At 44.1% G+C, this 21462-nt stretch overlaps 1 protein-coding gene across 21 annotated transcripts in view; it reads right to left on the bottom strand.

Moving 5' to 3' along the window:
- The window catches only part of lrrfip2 (leucine rich repeat (in FLII) interacting protein 2), a 64045-nt gene extending 42813 nt beyond the window's left edge, over positions 1 to 21232 (bottom strand). For 6 of the 21 annotated variants that reach the window (XM_071379812.1, XM_071379817.1, XM_071379819.1 and 3 more), the window contains exons 1-2: positions 20568 to 21134; positions 18828 to 18984 (exon numbers count right to left, since the gene is read on the bottom strand). In XM_071379812.1, the coding sequence (XP_071235913.1) occupies positions 18828 to 18911 (84 nt within the window). In that variant the 5' untranslated portion in view covers positions 18912 to 18984; positions 20568 to 21134. Of the gene's footprint in view, positions 1 to 18827; positions 18985 to 20567 lie in introns of all 21 variants that reach the window. The other 15 variants (XM_071379809.1, XM_071379810.1, XM_071379806.1 and 12 more) reach the window with 10 other exon arrangements.
- Positions 21233 to 21462: the final 230 nt, after the last annotated feature.

Genomic DNA, 21462 nt, shown 5'->3' with positions numbered 1-21462 from the left:
CTCTAATTGTTAGGGACACATTTGTCTCCGTTCTTAAAGATTGGGGTTATGAGTCCTTGATTCCAGATGTCGGGGAAATAACCTACAATCAGGATCAAATTAAACAGCTTAAATATTGCCAATTGAAATTTTGCACTAGTGAATTTCAGCATGTCATTTAGGATGCCATCAGGTAAGCATGTCTTTATTTTTTATTTGAGGGTCTGAAGTTTCTTAGAGTTCCTGGTCAGTAATTGGAGAGTCAAATAGCTTTTTTAAATCGATTCAACTTGTCATTAATTTGCCATTGTTCTGCTTTCGCATCAATTTGAACGGTGTTGTAGTGTTTTAAAATGGGCTGTCTATATGCCACTATTTTGTAATTGCAAATTCCTCTAGTTTCATTTTTTTCCCAATTTTGCAAGAAGTTGTTTGTGTTTATGGACTCCTCAATTAGTGTCAGTTGCTTCTTGTTGTACTGTGCTTTTTAAATTCTGAGTGTACGTTTAGAGAGTTTTAAAGCCTCACACTAATGAAGGCGTAATTCACCATTATTTGGGTCTCTGTGCTTTTGGTTTGATAGTGCTCTAAGATTTTCTCATAATTTTACGAATCGGCATCAAACCAGTTGTCTTCTCAAAGCAAACTTTATTTGTCACATGCGCCGAATACAACAAGTATAGACTTTACCATGAAATGCTTACTTACAAGCTCTTAACCAACAGTGTAGTTCAAGAAGAGTTAAGAAAACATTTACCAAGTAGACTAAAATAAAAAGTCATTTAAAAAAGTAACAATAAGAATAGCGAGGCTATATACAGGGGGCACCGGTACCGAGTCAGTGTGCGGGGTACAGGTTAGTTGAGGTAATTTGTACATGTAGGTGGGGTGAAGTGACTATACATAGATAATAAACAGCGAGTAGCAATGTTAATTGTCCGGTGGAGATTTTATTAATTGTTCAGCAGTCTTATGGCTTGGGGGTAGAAGCTGTTGACGAGCCTTTTGGTCCTAGACTTGGGCGCTCTGGTACCGCTGGCCGTGCGGTAGCAGAGAAAACAGTCTGACTTGGGTGACTGGAGTATTTGACAATTTTAATGGGCTTTCCTCTGACACCGCCTATTGTATAGGTCCTGGATGGCAGGAAGCTTGGCCCCAGTGATGTGCTGGGCTGTACACACTACCCTCTGTAGCGCCTTACGGTCAGATGCCGAGCAGTTGCCGTACCAGGCGGTGATGCCACCGGTCAAGATGCTCTAGATAATGCAGCTGTAGAACCTTTTGAGGATCTGGGGACCCATGCCAAATCTTTTCTCCTGAGGGGGAAAAGGTTTTGTCGTGCCCTTTTCATGACTGTCTTGGTATGTTTGGACCATGATAGCTCATTGGTGATGTGGACACCAAGGAACTTTAAATTCTCGACCCGCTCCACTACAGCCCTGTCGATGTTAATGGGGGCCTGTTCAGCCTGCCTTTTCCTGTAGTCCACGATCAGCTCGTTTGTCTTGATCACATTGAGGGAGAGGTTGTTGTGCTGGCACCACTGCCAGTTCTCTGACCTCCTCCCTATAGGCAGTCTCGTCGTCGTCGGTGATCAGGCCTGCTACTGTTGTATCATCAGCAAACTTAATGATGGTGTTGGAGTCGTGTTTGGCCACACAGTCGTGGGTGAACAGGGAATACAGGAGGGGCCTAACTACACACCCCTGAGTGTGGAGTGCGATTGAGATTGCGTCATCTGTGGATCTGTTGGGGCGGTGTGCGAATTGGAGTGGGTGTCCGGGAGGATGCTGTTGTGAGCCATGACCAGCCTTTCAAAGCACTTCATGGCTACCGATGTGAGTGCCACGGGGCGGTAATCATTTAGGCAGGTTACCTTCGCTTCGATGGGCACAGGGACTATGGTGGTTTGCGTCAGAGCTGGTGTAATAGGATTCAATCTTAATCCCGTATTGGCGCTTTGCTTGTTTGATGACTCGTCTGAGGGCATAGCAGGATTTCTTATAAGCGTCCGGGTTTAGTCTCCCGCTCCTTGAAAGCAGCAGCTCTAGCCTTTAGCTCAATGCAGATGTTGCCTGTAATCCATGGCTTCTGGTTGGGATATGTACGTACAGTCACTGTGGGGACGACGTCGTTGATGCGCTTATTGATGAGGCCAATAATTGAGGTGGTGTACTCTTCAATGCCATTGGATGAATTCCGGAACATATTCCAGTCTGTGCTTGCAAAACAGTCCTGTAGTGTAGCATCCGCGCCATCTGACCACTTCCATATTGAGCGAGTCATTGGTACTTCCTGCTTTAGTTTTTGCTTGTAAAGCAGGAATCAGGAGGATATAATTATGGTCAGATTTGCCAAATGGAGGGCGGGGGAGAGCTTTGTATACATCTGTGTGTGGAGTAAAGGTGGTCTAGGATTTTCTTCTTTGGTTGCACATGTGACATGCTGGTAAAAATGTGGTAAAACTGATTTAAGTTTGCCTGCATTAAAGTCCCTGGCCACTAGGAGCGCCGCTTCTGGGTGAGCATTTTCTTCTTTGCTTATGGCCTTATAGAGTTGGTTGAGAGCGGTCTAAGTGCCAGCTTCGTTCTGTGGTGGTAAATAGACCGCTAAGAATAATATAGATGAGAACTCTTGGTAGATAGTGTGGTCTACAGCTTATCATAAGGTACTCTACCTCGGGCGAGCAATACCTCGAGACTTCTTTAAAATTAGATATCGCGCACCAGCTGTTATTGACAAATAGACACACCACCACCCCTCGTCTTACCAGAGGTAGCGTCTCTGTTCTGCAGGTGCATGGAAAATCCCGCTAGCTCTATCTTGTCCGTATCGTCATTCAGCCACGTCTCGGTGAAACATAAGATGTTACCGTTTTTAATGTCCCGTTGGTAGGATAATGTTAAATCGTAGGTCATCAATTTTATTTTCCAATGATTGCACGTTAGCAAGAAGAATGGATGGCAGAGGAAGTTTACTCGTTCGCCTACGGATTCTCAGAAGGCTGCCCGATCTGCGGCCCTTTCCCTTCGTCTTTTCTTCACGCAAAAAGGCAGGGGTTTGGGCCTGTTCCAGTGAAAGCAGGATATCCTTCTCGTCAGACTCGTTAAAGGAAAAAGTTTCTTCCAGTCCGCGGTGAGTAATCGCTGTTCTAATGTCCAGAAGTTATTTTCGGTCATAAGAGACGGTAGCAGCAACATTACGTACACAATAAGTTAAATAGCACAACTGGTTGGGAGAATGTAAAACTTCAGCTATGTTCTTCGGCGCCATCTTGTCTGTGGTATTTAGTTTTATCAGTTTCAGTTGTGCTTCATTTGCCGTTTGCCTGAATATTTTGATGTTTTTTACTGCTAGATTGATGCTTTCTTTACTGTTAGTGGATGTGGTGTCCAGAAAGTTCTTAAGAGTGTTTGGATTCTGGTTGCTTTCTGGTATTCTTCTGTGCTGTTTTGGGCCAATCTGTATGAATTTCTGATGTTGTATAGCTTTACTGGGCTGTGAATGTATGGTTGTTTCCATGTCTGTTCTTTTGAGGAACAAGGTAATTTGGCTGTGATCAGACAGAGATGTTAGTGGCTTGACGGTGAATGAGCTGAGAGATAAAGGGTCAATGTCTATAATCATATAGTCTACTGTGCTGTGGCTCTCGACCCCCCTCTCTCGACCTGCTTCTACATCTGCATTGCTTGCTGTTTGAAACCCAGTTTTAGGCTGAGTTTCTGTATAGCACTTTGGAATCTGCTGACGTAAAAAGGGCTTTATACATTTTATTGATTGATTCATTCAGAGCCAATTCACGATAACACATTAGGTCGATGATCTCTAACTCTAAATATAATACCCACTGCTAGTAGCCATGTGTTAATCTAACAGTAAATGTAGAGTCCTAAAAAACGATATATGCACTCGCAAAATGGACGATGCGCATTTCACATGCTCCGTATCTCAAAGCCACATCAGATAGCTCAGTTATAAAACAGTGAGCTACTAGCTCAATATTGAGCGATGCAAAAAATGCTGAAATGCTTCTCTCTTCAACAGGGACAACAGTAGTCTAAAGTTTCCCCCCCCATAATTGCATTTTTAAAACAGAAAGCATTTTTCGGGGCGCACGTGAGGGGAGAGAGATAGTGGTTCGCCCATCACAGCAGGGGGCCAAAGCGAAATAGGCAATAAGTTGCAGTCTGGAGCCCTGTATACTGAACAAAAATATAAACGCAACAATTTAAGATTTTACTGAGTTTCAGTTCATATAAGGAAATCAGTCAATTTAAATAAATTCATTAGGCCCTAATCTATGGATTTCACATGACTGGGAATACAGATATGCATCTGTTGGTCACTGATACCTTAATAAAAAGGTAGGGGTGTGGATCAGAAAACTAGTCAGTATCTGGTGTGACCACCATTTGCCTCATGCAGCGCACAACTTCTCCTTTGCATAGAGTTGATCAGGCTGTTGATTGTGGCCTATGGAATGTTGTCCCACTCCTCAATGGCTGTGTGAACTTGCTGGATTTTGGGTGGGAACTGAAACACTGTGTCGTACACGTCGATCCAGAGCCTCTCAAACATGCTCAACGGGTGACATGTCTGGTGAGTATGTAGGCCATGGAATAACCCCACCGCCACCATGGGGCACTCTATTCACAACATTGACATCAGCAAACCGCTCGCCCACACAACCCCTTAAACGTGGTCTGCGGTTGTGAGGCCGGTTGAACGTACTGCCAAATTCTCTAAAACAACATATGGTAGAGAAATTAACATTAAATTCTCTGGCAACAGCTCTGGTAGACATTCTGCAGTCAGCATGCCAATTGCACGCACCCTCCAAAACTTGAGACATCTGTGGCATTGTGTCATGTGACAAAACTGCACATTTTAGAGTGGCCTTTTATTGTCCCCAGCACAAGCTGCAACTATGTAAGGATCATGCTGTTTAAACAGTTTCTTGATATACCACACCTGTTAGGTGGATGGATTATCTTGGCAAATGAGAAATGCTCAATAACAGGGATGTAAACACATTTGTGCACAACGTAGAGAAACAAGCTTTTTGTACATTTGGAACATTTCTGGGTTCTTTTATTTCAGTTCATGAAACATAGGAACACCCTCAATGAGCTTGTTTATGATAAGGCAATGCCATGTTAGGATCACGCTAATGGAGGTGGTTGGCATTACATGCTTTGAATAAGCGCCCTTGCACGTTAGGCTACACCACAGCATACAATCTGCACCTCACTCTGCTGCAGGCTATAGAAGTGTGTACTGGTCATCTGCAACACAACGGAGACCAACTCCAAACAAATCAACAGAACAAAATTGTGGAGACCAAAAATAAATGATCCTGAGAGACCTGTGACAGAGAGCTACTGTACCACATGCACTGGTTGACCAGTTTCCACATGAGTCACAGCTCTAGAACACAGTCCTTAGTAGAGTGCCTGGGATGCCTCAACCCCAACAACATGTGCTAACCATCAGTTTAGAGAGGCTAATTTAAGGACCTCAAAAAGGGGAAACGACAGTGGTGGACAAAACACAGTAACAAAGAAGAATTGGGGAGGATAAACTAGGCCATGAGGCTTTTAAACAAAGCTAGATGTGGTGTTGCTTCACCAGTCGCTAAATATGCAATCATTCAATGGCAGTCAATATTTTTTCAATCAACATGCACACAGGAAGGCAGATGCATACAACTCTACAACCACAGCAATGGATTTGAAATATGACATAGGTAGTCTGGGGGGGTGTAGGCCTACGCCAATTTTACTTAATTTACCCCAGAGGTAGAGGGGGAACGGGGCTAATTTTGCAAAGCGCCTCAGCAGCAGTGTCTAATTTAAGTAGACCATGCTCCCCCCACCCCCCAAGGAGGCCATTATGACTGTGTGTGTGTGTGTGTGTGTGTGTGTGTGTGTGTGTGTGTGTGAGAGAGAGAGAGAGAGAGACACACACACACACACATTAGCTTCTCCTGACTGACTACTCTGCTCATGACAACACCACATCTACAAACACCATCACGTTTAACTTCCCATAGCAGAAAAACCCACTTATCTTCAACAAAAAGATGGGTTCTGCATCAGTGGTATGGTGTAGGCTACAGAGTATCTCCTTGCAAACAAACAGTCAACATTCCAGCCCATGCTTATCTGTGGTGCCAGAATGGGCCGCCAGTAGGCCTATTCCTGTTGAGTGGGAAAAAATAGCATTGGGGGAAAAAAAACATGCCTTTGTTGTGCAAACATGCAAGTCTCGTGGGACGTTTTCCGTAATCAAATGTCTCTTCTGACTTATGTTACAGCTGAGCGGTTCACCCACAGTGCATCTGTCAGAAGTCTTCAGCCATCTCTGCGGATTTCCACTCTCGATTAGGGTCGGTGAACTCACCGTTTGGTCATAAGCCTCTTGATATTTTCTATTGGCTAATCATGCGGATGGTCTGTCTTTCTCTAAACAGCTGCTGTCTATGACAGCTTTGCGAGCAGAGTGGCACAACCATCACATTGAGGTTGTGTGTGACTATGAGCACCGCAAGCCAACTAAATTGTTTCAATGCTTTGGCTTAAACTGTCAGATTCTAAATTGGACCTTCCTCTAAGAAAACAAAATGGTGGGATTAAAAGTAAAAAAAAATTAGGGCGTATTTTTGCACTGTTAAAATGGATTAGTGAGGCTAATAGACTAGTGTGGGCGCGTGTGCAGCGTTTTCCACAGCACATGGAGTTGCCAGCCAAATAGAAAAAGTAGCCAGACAGGCTCCCCTCGGGTTAAGACATTTTTGCAGAACAAATTCTATTTGTGGCGGCTTCTGGTACATTCTAATGCCTTGATTCCAATTAAGTTCTGGGTCCATACGTGCTAATAAAAAGAGCTAGCACGACATCAGTTCATTTACTGAAATAATTAACAAGTGTTTGCAACTCTTTGTGAATGGCAGTATGTAATTTATTCCCACAAAAAAATACTTGTTTAGCAACTGACCCACAGATCTCTTATTAATAACCCTTTTCACTCGTTGGAATTGTCCTATATAGGCCTAAATTGAAATGTTCTTACAGAAGAAATACAAAAAGCATATGCATAAGCATCGTAGCAATTGAATGGGAACAGTTTGGAGATGGGCAATTTTTTTTATACCAAAGTTGAGTACACAACATTTCACCTGACAAGGCAATCCAAACAGTGTTGATTGTATGTGCATTTTACATTTACTGTACTTTTCACCGCATTTGTTAACAAAATCTGAAAATTCTCTGGATAAATTCAGTAACATAAGAATATTCCAGTAAAATGTGGGGTAGGTAAGACAAAAGAATTAAAAGGTTTGAGCGAGAGGACAATATGTTTTTTTAGCTCTCCTAGCTGTGCCATTGAGGAACTAAAGCAACCACACATAGTTTTTCTGGAACACAACTCTGCATCCCCACCATCACACAATTACTGTTTTTGTTTATGCAATCCAAAGATCCCCGTTATAAGTCAGTTGGGCATAATTTGAAACCTTGTTCTATTGCCAATGTGACTCAACGTTTAACACCTGTAACTGCCATTTCCTAAAATCTAGGGCAAATAATACACATACTACCGTTCAAAAGTTTGAGGTCACTTAGAAATGTCCTTGTTTTTGAAAGAAAAGCACATTTGTCTATTAAAATAACATCAAATTGATCAGAAATACAGTGTAGACATTGCTAATGTTGTAAATGCCTATTGTAGCTGAAAACGGCTGATTTTTTATGGAATATCTACATAGGCGTACAGAGGCCCATTATCAGCAACCATCACTCCTGTGTTCCAATGGCAAAACTGTCCTTTAGACTAGTTGAGTATCTGGAGCATCAGCATTTGTGGGTTTGATTACAGGCTCGAAATGGCCAGAAACAAAGCACTTTCTTCTGAAACTCATCAGTCTATTCTTGTTCTGAGAAATGAAGGCTATTCCATGAGAGAAATTGCCAAGAAACTGAAGATCTCTCACAGCTTCATTAAATAGTACGCGCAAAACACCGGTCTCAACGTCAACAGTGAAGAGGCGACTCCGGCATGCTGGCCATCTAGGCAGAGTTGCAAAGAAAAAGCCATCTCAGACTGCTCAATAAAAAGAAAAGATTAAGATGGGCAAAAGAACACAGACACTGGACAGAGGAACTCTGCCTAGATGGCCAGCATGCCGGAGTCGCCTCTTCACTGTTGACGTCGAGACTGGTGTTTAGCGGGTACTATTTAATGAAGCTGCCAGTTGAGGACTTGTGAGGCGTCGGTTTCTCAAACTAAACACTCCAATGTACTTGTCCTCTTGCTCAGTTGTGCACCGGAGCCTCCCACTCTTTCTTTTCTGGTTAGAGCTGATAATGGGCCTCTGTAAGCCTATGTAGATATTCCTTTTTTTTCTTCTTTTTAAAAAAAAAAGCCGTTTCCAGCTACAATAGTCATTTATAACATTAACAATGTCTACAGTGTATTTCTGATCAATTTGATGTTATTTTAAATGGACCAAAAAAAAGGCTTTTCTTTCAAAAACAAGGACATTTCTAAGTGACACCAAACTTTTGAACAGTAGTGTGTGTGTACATAAATATCTCAAATCCATTGCTGTGGTTGTAAAGTTGTATGCATCTGCCTTCCTGCATGCATGTTGATTGACAGCGGAATCTCTTCAAATTAGTGGATTCGGCTGTTTCAGCCATACTCGTTGCTGACAGATATCTATATCCACACACACACAAAAAGAAACATGCAATAGTTCATATAGGGAAATCAGTCAATTGAAATAAATTCATTAGGCCCTAATCTATGGATGTCACATGACTGGGAATACAGATATGCATCTGTTGGTCACAGATACCTAAAAAAAAAAAAGGTAGGGGCGTGGATCAGAAAACCAGTCAGTTTCTGGCGTGACCACGATTTGCCTCACGCGACACCTCCTTCGCATTGAGTTGATCAGACTGTGGCCTCCCGAGATAGAGCACTGCGCTAAGGCACTGCATCGCAGCGCTAGCTGTGCCACAAGAGATTCTGGGTTCGAGTCCAGGCTCTGTCGCAGCTAGCCGCGACCGGGAGACCCATGGGCGGTGCACAATTGGCTCAGCGTCATCCGGGTTAGGGGAGGGGTTTGGTTGGCAGGGATGTCCTTGTCCCATCGCACTAGTGACTCCTGCACGCTGACAGGGTCGCCAGGTGTACAGTGTTTCCTCCGAAAACAATGGTGCGGCTGGCTTCAGGGTTAAGTGGGCATTGTGTCAAGAAGCAGTGTGGCTTGGTTTGATTGTGTGCACGGCTCTCGACCTTCGCCTCTCCTGATTCCGTATGGAAGTTGCCGCGATGAGACAAGAACTACTACCAATTGGATAGCATGAATTAGGGGTAAAAAAATAGAAAAAAAGAGTTGATCAGGCTGTTGATTATGGCTTGTGGAATGTTGTCCCACTCCTCTTCAATGGCTGTGCGAAGTTTCTGGGGAACTGGAACACACTGTTGTACACGTTGATCCAGAACATCCCAAACATGCTCAATGGGTTACATGTCTGGTGAGTACGCAGGCCATTTAACATCACATTTTATAAAAATAACCTAGCAAATTACATTGGTTGTCACTCAACTAATAAAGCCTAATAATGTGCAAGCCATTTTACAAACATTTGAAGCTGGCTACTGATATTGCCTGGGGCTATTCGGTATGCAAAATAACTAGTAGATCTATGACTGTCAACATAATTACATGCTTACTTCGACACTGGAGAGGACGCAGTTGTCACAAAAATATTAGGCATTTTTGGGAAGGTAGAAAAAGTCATTTGAGCAAAATCTTTCAGTGAACCGGCAATTTGTAACATTTTAATAGGTTTTCTGACCGAAGCGTGCTACATTTGGATCGGTTTGCGGAGCCACTAACCGATGCACTCATATCTTAACCATTTGAACCTGGGCCCGATGCATCCATACTGTACATGAAACAGTGACCATAAACATTGACACTAAATTACATGAGTTTTATGATATGGAAATGTGAAGTGTTTGTGAACTTGACTGGAGTTCACCTGCGGTAAATTCAATTGATTGGACATGATTTTGAAAGGCACACACCTGTCTATATAAAAGGTCCCACAGTTGACAGTGCATGTCTGGAGATCTGGAGAAGGGTACCAAACAAAAATGATGCAGCATTGAAGATCCGAGAACACAGTGGCCACCATCATTCTTAAATGGAAGAAGTTTGGAACCACCAAGACTCTTCCCAGAGCTGGCCGCTCAGCCAAACTGAGCAATTGGGGGAGAAGGGCTTTGGTCAGGGAGGTGACCAAGAACCCGATGAGCTCCAGAGTTCCTCTGTGGAGATGGGAGAACCTTCCAGAAAGACAACCATCTCTGCAAAACTCCACCAATCAGGCCTTTATGGTAAAGTGGCCAGACAGAAGCCCCTCCTAGATTCTCTGGTCTGATGAAACCAAGATTAAACTCTTTGGCCTGAATGCCAGGCGTCACGTCTGGAGGAAACCTGGCACCATCGCTTTGGTAAAGCATGGTAGTGACAGGATCATGTGGTGGGGATGTTTTTCAGCGGCAGGGACTGGGAGACTAGTCAGGATCGAGGCAAAGACGAACGGAGCTGCTCCATAGCACTTCGGGACATCCCAAATACAGGTGTGCCAAGCTTGTAGCATCATACCCAAGAAGAATATAGACTAATCACTGCCAAAGGTGTTTCAACAAAGTACTGAGTAAAGTGTCTGAATACTTATGTAAATGTGATCCGTTTTTTATTTTTAATACATTTGCAAAAAATTCTAACATGTTTCTGCTTTGTCATTATGGGGTATTGTGTGTAGATTGATAAGAAAAAAAACAATTGAATCAATTTTAGAATGCTGTAACGTAACAAAATGTGAAAAAAAGGAAGGGGTCTGAATACTTTCCGAATGCACTGTATTTAACCCCTTATTTTTGGCACAGGTCTCCATATATACTTCCATTCATTTTTTCAACTGGTACCCGGGGAGCTTCAGACGAGTCGTGAGGCCTGTGGGCTACAGCAACAACTGACATGTACGTGTTCGTGAGAGTCTCACCTTTCCACCGTGGGGTCATATTAATGTGTAACCCAAACTGTGTGGACGCCACAGACAGAAGTTGGCAGATTGGCTGTACTGACTTTAGACAAGTCCCAAGACCCAAACACACAGATACACCAGGGTTTTCGTTAGGAAAATGGGATATTTGACCGGCAAACATTTTAAATTTACCGGGCATTTGACAAATTTATCAGGCCCATATGCATTGGGTACGTAACTGCCTCCAGCTCATTGCAAAGTGGTGTGTGACGTGCTGACGAAGCCTGCCTTCCGTTGTCGTTTGATGCCGCGTTCAAAACAAACCTGGGAACTCTAAAATCTCCGGTAGATCGCTAGAAAATGCATACCGTTCATTCTAGCGGGAGGGGGCGTGGCTGACTTTCTGACTAGCAAATTGAAAAGTAGCCTCGTTCATTTAGGTGGAAAAAGTAACTGGCTTAAAAGGAGTCTGTAATCGGCTGTTTAGCCGACAGCCGGGCTCGAGTGGAAAAGACTGTGTGTGTGTCTGAGAAAAGAGGGAGAGGAGATGGCTGGCTCCTCTGCGCTGCACCTGTCGAGCTGTCTGACAGTATGACCTGAGCTCTGTGTCGCTGTCCTATCTATAGCCCTGCCCATCCGGCCTGGCCCCAGCATTCCCTCCCCCTGCACCCACATTATGGGACTGGAGAGGAGTAATCTGAGCAGCAGCCGCACAAATGCACAATCATACACACCTCCAAAACCCTAAGCGTCAAGGAGTAGATCAGATCCTCTGCTCACACTAGACTACATCATCTAGGGCTCCATGAAGTTGGCACACCCTGGATGTTATGTCAAAGTTGACGTTGTTTATCTTCAGTACTATAGTGTTTATAGTTGCCATGGACACAAACATTAGGCTAATCGTTCAAAACCCTCCCCTTATCAGACCAGGCGGAATGTTAGGCGGACCCCTTCAACACACGTTGCTAAATTATATGCTGCTACGTGTGATAACACCCAATCATAAAATAGCCCAAGCATAGGTAGATAAATCGTTTGACAGCCAGCAAGTTTCAATCAGGCATTTTGCACAACAGACAACTTGTTCTACCTTTGTTATCTAAAAAAAGAGGATGTGAAATTTGAAATACGTATTTGCAGATAGTTGCAAAATAGGCCTGCCTACCATTATCATGAACTTACATACAGGGATCGACATTCAGGTACATTTTCCAGTGGCACACCGGGCCAGTTCCAATAAAAGCTACTGGCCTGAATGAAAAACAAATACTCTCCGGGGTAAGACAGCAAATCGAAAGATGCATGGGTAATTTTAATAGCAGAGGCCTTTATTTTCCATTGGGGCTGAAAAAGTATCCTATTCAGGGTTCATACAGACATTTGCAAGTCAAATTCAAGGACTTTCAAGCACTTAATTTTTATTTAATTGTAATAGCCTATAGAAGAAAAACAAATCCCCCAAAATGAATGCAAAAAAGTATGCATTACCATATTGCATTTTATTTTTTGACCTTTCCAACTGCATTATGCATTGCCATTCACATGATTTGTACATTCTAGGGATCCTTGGGACGTCCCTACCTTAAACCCTACCCATAACCATTATAAATGTAAAACTTCAATGGGTTAGGGACCTCCCAAAAACCCCAGATAGCAAGGACCATGCGCATGTGAAACAATCGTCAACTAACAGCTTTGGGAATTCATCTGTTTTTTTTTGTTTTTTTTAAAAACAAAGCCCTGAACAAAAATATAAAAACACATGTAACGTGTTGGTCCAATGTTTTATGAGCTGAAATAAAATATCCCAGAAATGTTCCCTCTCAAATTATGTGCACCTATTTGTTTACTTCCCTGTTAGTGAGCATTTCTCCTTTGCCAAGATAATCCATCCACCTGACAGGAGAGGCATTTCAAGAAGCTGATGAAACAGCATCAATGGCGCCGGAGGAGATGGATGCTGTTTTACAGTCCCCTAACCAATAGTGCTATTGTGTGTTTTTTCGTGGCATTTGTAACTTATTTTGTACATAATGTTTCTGCCACCGTCTCTTATGACCGAAAAGAGCTTCTAGACATGAGGAAAGCGTTTACTCACCCCGTACTGGAAGAAGATTTTTTCTTTAATGAATCGGACGCAAAGGATTTACTCCAGACAAGGCCCTCATGACCGTAATTCGCAGGAGAAAGAGACGGAGATATCGGGGACGGAGGTCTGGGTGCCTTGTAAGGGTCCAACAGCGAGTGGGAAATCTGCCTTTACCATCGGTCCTATTAGTCAACGTACAATCATTGGATAATAAAATAGACAAACTACGAGCATGTATATCCTACCAACGGGACATTAAAAACGAACATCTTATCTTTCTCCAAGTCGTGGCTGAACGACGACATGAATAACATACAGTTGGCGGCTTTTATGCTTTTTCGGCAGGATAGAACAGCCGCCTCTGGTAAGACAAGGGGTGGCAGTCTATGTATATTTGCAAACAACAGCTGGTGCACGAAAGCTAAGGAAGACTTGAGGTTTTGCTTGCCTGAAGTAGAGTATCTCATGATAAGCTGTAGACCACACTAATTACCAAGAGAGTTTTCATCTATATTCCTCGTAGCTGTCTATTTATCACCACAAACCGATGCTGGCACTAAGACCGCACTCAATGATCTGTATACAGCCATAAGCAAACAGGATAACGATAATCCAGAGGCGGTGCTCCTAGTGGCCCGGGGACTTTAATGCAGGGAAACTTAAATCAGTTTTACCTCATTTCTACCAGCATCGGAAATGTGCAACCAGGGGGAAAAAAACACAAAAAAACGAATCTAGAGCACCTTTACTCCAGACACGAGACGTGTTCCAAGCGCTCCTTCCATTTGGCAAATCTGACCATAATTCTATCCTCCTGATTCCTGCTTACAAGCAAAAACTAAAGCAGGAAGCACCAGTGTCAATAAAAGAAGTGGTCAGATGAAGCAGATGCTAAGCTGCAGGACCGTTTTGCTAGCACAGACTGGAATATGTTCTGTGATTCTTCCAATGGCATTAAGGAGTACACCACATCAGTCACTGGCTTCATCAATAAGTGCATCGATGATGTCGTCCACACAGTTACAGTACGTACATACTCCAACCAAAAGCCATGGATTACAGGCAACATCCGCACTGAGCTAAAAGGGTAAAGCAGCTGCAAGCTTATAAGAAATCCCGCTATACCTCCGACGAACCATCAAATAGGCAACGCGTCAATACAGGACTAAGATTGAATTGTACTATACTGGCTCCGACGCTCGTCAGATGTGGCAGGGCTTGCAAACTATTACAAACTACAAAGGGGGAAGCACAGCCGCGAGCTGCCCAGAGACACGAGCCTACCAGACGAGCTAAATTACTTCTATGCTCGCTTCGAGGCAAGCAACCCTGAAACTTGCATGAGCATCAGCTGTTCCTGACGACTACGTGATCACGCTCTCCGTAGCCGATGCGAGTAAGACCTTTAAACAGGTCAACATTCACAAGGCCGCAAGACGGATTACCAGGACGTGTACTCCGAGCATGCGCTGACCAACTGGCAAGTGTCTTCAATTACATTTTCAACCTGTCCCTGACTGAGGGACAACACCATAGTGCCCTCAAAGCTCATCACTAAGCGAAGGACCCTGGGACTAAACACCTCCCTATGCAACTGGATCCTGGACTTCCTGACGGGCCGCACCCAGGTGGTAAGGGTAAGTAACACATCCGCCATGCTGATCCTCAACACGGGGGCCCCTCAGGGGTGGGTACTCAGCCCCCTCTTGTAATCCCTGTTCACTCATGACTGCATGGCCAGGCACGACTCCACCACCATCATTAATTTTGCCGATGATACAACAGTGGTAGGCCTGATCACCGACAACGATGAGACAGCCTATAGGGAGGTGGTCAGAGACCTGGCCGTGTGGTGCCAGGAGAACAACCTCTCCCTCAAAGTGATCAAGACAAAGGAGATGATTGTGGACTAAAGGAGGACCGAGCACGCCCCCCATTCTCATTGACGGGGATGCAGTGGAGCAGGTTGAGAGCGGTCGTTAAGACACTAACAGCTCACAGATGGTAGGCAATTAAGGTCACAGTTAAGAAAAGTTCTGGCCACTAAAGAAGCCTTTCTACTGACTCTGAAAAACACCAAAAGAAAGATGCCCAAGGTCCCTGCTCATCTGCGTGAACGTGCCTTAGGCATGCTGCAAGACGGCATGAGGACTGCAGATGTGGCCAGGGCAATAAATTGCAATGTCCGTACTGTGGGACGCCTAAGACAGCGCTACAGGGAGACAGGACGGACAGCTGATCATCCTCACAGTGGCAGACGACGTGTAACATCACCTGCACAGGATCGGTACATCCGAACATCACACCTGCGGGACAGGTACAGGATGGCAACAAAAACTGACCGAGTTACACCAGGAACGCACAATCCCTCCATCAGACTGTCCGCAATAAGCTGAGAGAGGCTGGACTGAGGGCTTGTAGGCCTGTTGTTTGGTGAGGACCTGCCTTACATCACCGGCAACAACGTTGCCTATGGGCACAAACCCATCGTCGCAGGACCAGACAGAACTGGAAAAAAGTGCTCTTCACTGACGAGTCGCGGTTTTGTCTCACCAGGGGTGATGGTCAGATTTGGGTTTATCATCGAAGGAATGAGCATTATCCTGAGGCCTGTACTCTGGAGCGGGATCGAGTTGGAGGTGGAGGGTCCGTCATGGTCTGGGGCGGTGTGTCACAGCATCATCAGACTGAGCTTGTTGTCATTGCAGGCAATCTCAACGCTGTGCGTTACAGGGAAGACATCCTCCTCCCTCATGTGGTACCCTTCCTGCAGGCTCATCATGACATGACCCTCCAGCATGACAATGCCACCAGCCATACTGCTCGTTCTGTGCGTGATTTCCTGCAAGACAGGAATGTCAGTGTTCTGCCATGGCCAGCGAAGAGCCCAGATCTCAATCCCATTGAGCACATCTGGGACCTGTTGGATCGGAGGGCGAGGGCCATTCCCCCCAGAAATGTCAGGGAACTTGCAGGTGCCTTGGTGGAATAGTGGGGTAACATCTCACAGCAAGAACGGACAAATATGGTTCACTCCATGAGGAGGAGATAAACTGCAGTACTTAATGCAGCTGGTGGCCACACCAGATACTGACTGTTACTTTTGATTTTGACCCACCCCTTTGTTCAGGGACACATTATTCAATTTCTGTTAGTCACATGTCTGTGGAACTTGTTCAGTTTATGTCTCAGTTGTTGAATCTTGTTATGTTCATACAAATATTTACAAATATTTGCTGAAAATAAAACGCAGTTGACAGTGAGAGGACGTTTCTTTTTTTGCTGAGTTTATATGGCTGTAACTTAACAAAATGTGGAAAATGGGAAGGAGTCTGAGTACTTTCCGAATGCACTGTGTATTTATTCAATATTATATTAATCCTATGAATTTGTGTGAATCCTATACATTTGCAATCAATTCAGTAAATTTATCAGAGATTCAATTTTTGGTTTTTTAAACCCCTTTTTCTCCCCAATTTTGTGAAATCCAAATTGGTAGTTACAGTCTTGTCCCATCGCTGCAACTCCCGTACGGACTCGGGAGAGGGGAAGGTCGATAGCCATGCGTCTTCTTTGAAACACGACCCTGCCAAGGTGCACTGCTTCTTTACACGCTGGTTGCTTAACCCAGAAGCCAGCCGCACCAACGTGTCGGAGAAAACACTGTCAGCGTGCATGCGCCCGGCCCGCCACAGGAGTCACTAGAGCGCAACGGGACAAGGACATTCTGGCTGGCAAAACTCAGACTATGCTGGGCCAATTGAGCGCAGCCTCATGGGTCTCCCGGTCGCAGCCAGCTGCGACACAGCCGGGATCGGGCCCGGGTCTGTGGTGACGCCTCAAGCACTGCGATGCAGTGCCTTAGACCGCAGTGCCACTCGAGAGGCCCCAACAAAATAATGTTGCAGGAATGCTAATTTCATGTTTCTAACAGAAACGACTTCAGAACAATCCGAGATGTGTGTCGACATTCTCCATTACCATGGAAATTACTGATCACAATACCAGGCAGCCATTGCGAGTGTACCCATGAGTTTACCAGTCAAATTGCCAAGGTTAGAGGTTCCAAGCCTGTTCTATTCATTCTGTTCTACTCAGTGTGACACTGTGCCATTCTCTTCAATAGTCCTCTGCATGGCTTATAGCTATCATTACCCAGGATAGCACTGAAACTGTGTAATATGGACTATGATCTATGACTCACTCAACTCCCACACATTCACTTACAATCATCGGCACATTTAAGTGACTGCCTAGATCAAATACACCCATTCTGATCATCTCTCTAACATTATGATCCTTTTGAGGAAAACTTGATAGGCCTACAGAACATGTGGTGAATCCTCCTACTTGGCTGACGGTTTTGCAAGCAAGCTGCTGATATTTTAAGTGACTGACAGCCCAGCAATGTAAGTGGCCTCCAATATGGGGTGGTGATAGCGCAGGCTCAAATTCACAGTCCTTCTCAGCAGGACAGTGATCCGTGTCCAGCACAGGCCGACCAGGCAAGCACACTCATAGCCTAAGAGAGGATGACTGACCTCATGCAATGACTTTTTTCTGGAGCTTTGTTTGGAGGGGAGTGGTGGTGTGTGACAGGTTGGAGAGAGGTTGGCCTTATGGACCCCACTGCACACATTCACTTGGCCTCACTGTTCTGTGCACGTCTAGTTCTCTCCACAAAGACACCCTGATTCATTCAGGACAGGACCTGGCTGGGTGGGTCAGATGACTCATGATTCTATATAACATGCTTGTATGGTTAAAGACGGAAAATGTAACCTTGTTTACTGTGCCAAAGTATGAGGCACTACCAAGAAGTCCCCAAGTATGAGGCACTTCACAAGAGCACAGACAACATTCCCTCCCAGTCTATATGAGATCCTGTGTTCTGTTAATCTGCAAGTTAAGCAAGGCAGTCAATCACATGAACTCGAAAATCTACTCTGCTGATAATTTAGGCTTTTCCCACGCTGTGGCATAGTTTCATCTAGCCACATAATTATGCAAATACACCACAATCGTTCTCAAAATAAGTCATGAACAATAACAATTACACAACAAATGCATGGGCCTACTATGTACGCTGAGAACAATTGCACAGCCTCTACGAAAAGGCCAGGAATGACAGCCGGGTAGTTGAGGAACATGGAATAATCCTGGGACAAGTCATTACAGGCCATCCCACCTTCCTCGCCCCTGCCCTCCATTTTCCCTAAATCTCTTCAAATCAATCCTACTACACCATTGCAAACCAGCTGTCTGCACTCGCCAGAGCTGAGACAACTTGAAGGAACCTGAATATCCACATTACAAGCACATCTCAGACTAAGCAGAGCTGTGTGTGAACATGTGTCAAGATATGCTTCAGAGGGCTGTTTGCTGCATTCACCTCAGTTGGTATTGTTGGGTATGGGTTGAGAAGCCTACATTTAAAGTAATACATCCAAGATGGCTTGCCATGCATCCTTTTATAAATCATCCAATTCAAACTTGTCTTTGACCGCATTTTGGGAAATACATGTCTTCAGTGTCACCACACACAACATCCAATGTGACTTATGCACTACACATAGGCCTACAATGTGAGGGAAGCTCAGCTAATAACACCAGTTAAAGATCTTAAACTAAGAAAGAATCACAGAAATGAACTAAAAGCAGGGAGGTTCTGAAATGGATGGTTAACTTACCTCCCGGGCAATGCTACTAAGGGCTTCATCCTCAGCTGAAAACCGGTCCTTGATAGGGGCACGCTTTCTACCTGGTGTCCCCATGGCTTCTGTGCAACTGCAGCTCCACCAACACGTTCAGGGCCAAATTAGAGGAACACAGTGTGGGGGTAAAAATCTGAAAAACATGAATGATAGAGATGGATCTGACAGCCCTATCACCTTACATGAAGACACTAATATTTTACTGAATTGAGATTATCTGATGCCTTGTTTACATTAATAAATCACAATTTCAAGATCAATTGAAGACCACTCCTTGATGAAGCACTGGGAATCTCAGTATTGAACTAAGTCCTTGGACATAGTACAATGTAATAAATAGCATATTATCAAGACGTAACCGAAACGCAATCAAATAACCCTGAATTGAGAGGGATGTGCAAACTTCCCTGCAAGCACCCGCATGCATGTTGTGTGCACACAGAGGAACACACTCACTCAGTGCATTCCTACAAAATAGTCTGCCATGGCCAGAGTGCATTCCTACAAAACATCCTGCCATGGTCACAGATGTCTGGGTCCTATAAGAGTGTAACACTTGCGGCTGACATTGGCCAGGTGCTGACAAACAAGACATACACACTGACAAAGCTGCAAAATATATTTTGTACAAGTATGAAGTTGTAGAAAGAACAAGTTGTTCTGTGCGGAATGCAAAGAAAGAGTCAAGATTCTTTCCAAGTTGCCATGTAAGGTAGCAAAAGTTTACATGAGGTCCACAAACTGACACTAGTTATATCCTTGAATCAAACATTAGCCTACTCAACTCTCACCTGAGGCATGTTTATTGCGTACCCCCCCCCCCCCCCCCTTGTAAAGGCCAATTGATACTTGGCCTAAACACACAATGACAAGTGAAGATGCATATCTAGCTAGCCATCTATTTTCTTAAACATTTACATTGTTTTTGGGAAATCATTACATAGCTGAAGTTAGCTGGTTACACGTAGGTAAAAGTTCCAGCTAAGCACAGGGCTTGGAGGCTTCACCCATACAGCTTGATATGGTTAGCTATAAATTAATATTTGCTTTTATTGTTAGAGCTGTCAAAGTTAACTTACAAATATTTAGCTAGCCATCGGTGTGTGTTCTGACAAAAGGTTAACGTTACCAGCGTCACGTAACGTTTGTGGTTAGCACAGGCAAGTTACAAGAAGAAAACGCCCAGATAAGGAATCAGCTAACGTTAGCTAACTAACTCGGCGGTTATAAGGCAGACAGTGGCCATAAACCTCCACGATGACACAATTAGGATTGCTAGCTAGCTCAACTTACTAATTATCCAGCATGGCCCCTTGCATGGGTAACGTTAAAACATTTTGTTTTATTACTAACTCATTGTTCTGACTCTTTGTGGTTAAACTCTTGTAGCCAAGATACCTACCTAAATAATTAAACGCCGAGGGAGCTAACGTTAGTTACCGTTACAGATGGAGACGTTAGCTACAGTAGCTAGTTAACTACTCGGGCGGGGATAACGTTAATTTAGTTATTGTATAGTTAACACCGCGTTTTCCAAGCTAGAAAATGAGCTAGTTAGCTACTTTCCTGGGCTAGCTAACTAGCTAGCATAAACACATTGTCATTGGGAAAGTGTTTGCTTTGGTTTGGTAGCTGCCTAGCTAGCGCTAGCTTAGTAGCAAGAGAACCCCATGCCATGTTCCCTCAACTTGAAAAGCGATGACCCTGGGCTCTTACCCTTCCTTGGGACCCAAAACATAAAAATGAGGTTTAATTGAATCCTGAGATGTCCTTTCCGGTGTAATGACCCCAATGCAAAAGAGAAGGCCAATCCCTTTGAGCAGTATAAATTTAGCTGGCTAGCTGGTTAGCCAGCTACTAGCTAGCCAACCCCAATTTCTAATGTGTGACAGAGCAAACTGCTCTTCACGTCACGCCTTTTCAAAGAGATTCGCCTGGCTCGTAGAAACTTCTAAACGACGTTAATGTTTCCAGGATTTGCTCTTTCTTCGTCTTGGTTGTTAAAATACTGTACAGTGGTTCCTCCCAAAGATTGACAGTGTTTTTTCCTCCAACTGACAGCTGTGAATCAGTGGGAGTGGGGGTTTCTTTTTACGAGATTCCCTATAAACACGCCACTTCGACACAGCTACGACCGGAAGTGAGTTTTTCGTAGAAGGTTAGGATAATTCAATTAGGAAACGCTCTCCTACCTGCTACGAAAAGTCTCTTCCGGTCGTAGCGGTATCGAAGTGGCGTGTTTTAGGGAGTCGTCTTTTTCCTCCACTCTCTCCCATGTCCTCTTTACCAGAGAGGAAGAGACGAAGCGAGAGGTTTTACTCAGCCCAAAATCTGTCCTAGAAAATAAGCCCACGAAGTATAACGAAGTGAGGAATTTTGCATGGAGGTCAGAGTGTGGAATTTGGTCAACAAAACATGTAATTGCTAATTTGCTACGTGAGTTTAGTTTAAACTCATTTACTGAATTTCTATACAATTTAAAAACGAAATGCTATTTGGAGAACATAAAAAGAAGCAAAATATTTCCCAGCCGTTATCACATTGGATGCTGTGGCTTTATTCACCTCAGTCGATCTAAGAACACATAGCCTATACAATTAGCTGCTACACA

This window comes from Salvelinus alpinus, chromosome 32 (genome assembly GCF_045679555.1).
Source record: "Salvelinus alpinus chromosome 32, SLU_Salpinus.1, whole genome shotgun sequence".
In the NCBI taxonomy this organism is placed as follows: Eukaryota; Metazoa; Chordata; class Actinopteri; order Salmoniformes; family Salmonidae; genus Salvelinus; species Salvelinus alpinus.
Note: the sequence above shows the minus strand (reverse complement) of the source record. Positions and strands in the feature narration are given on the sequence as shown.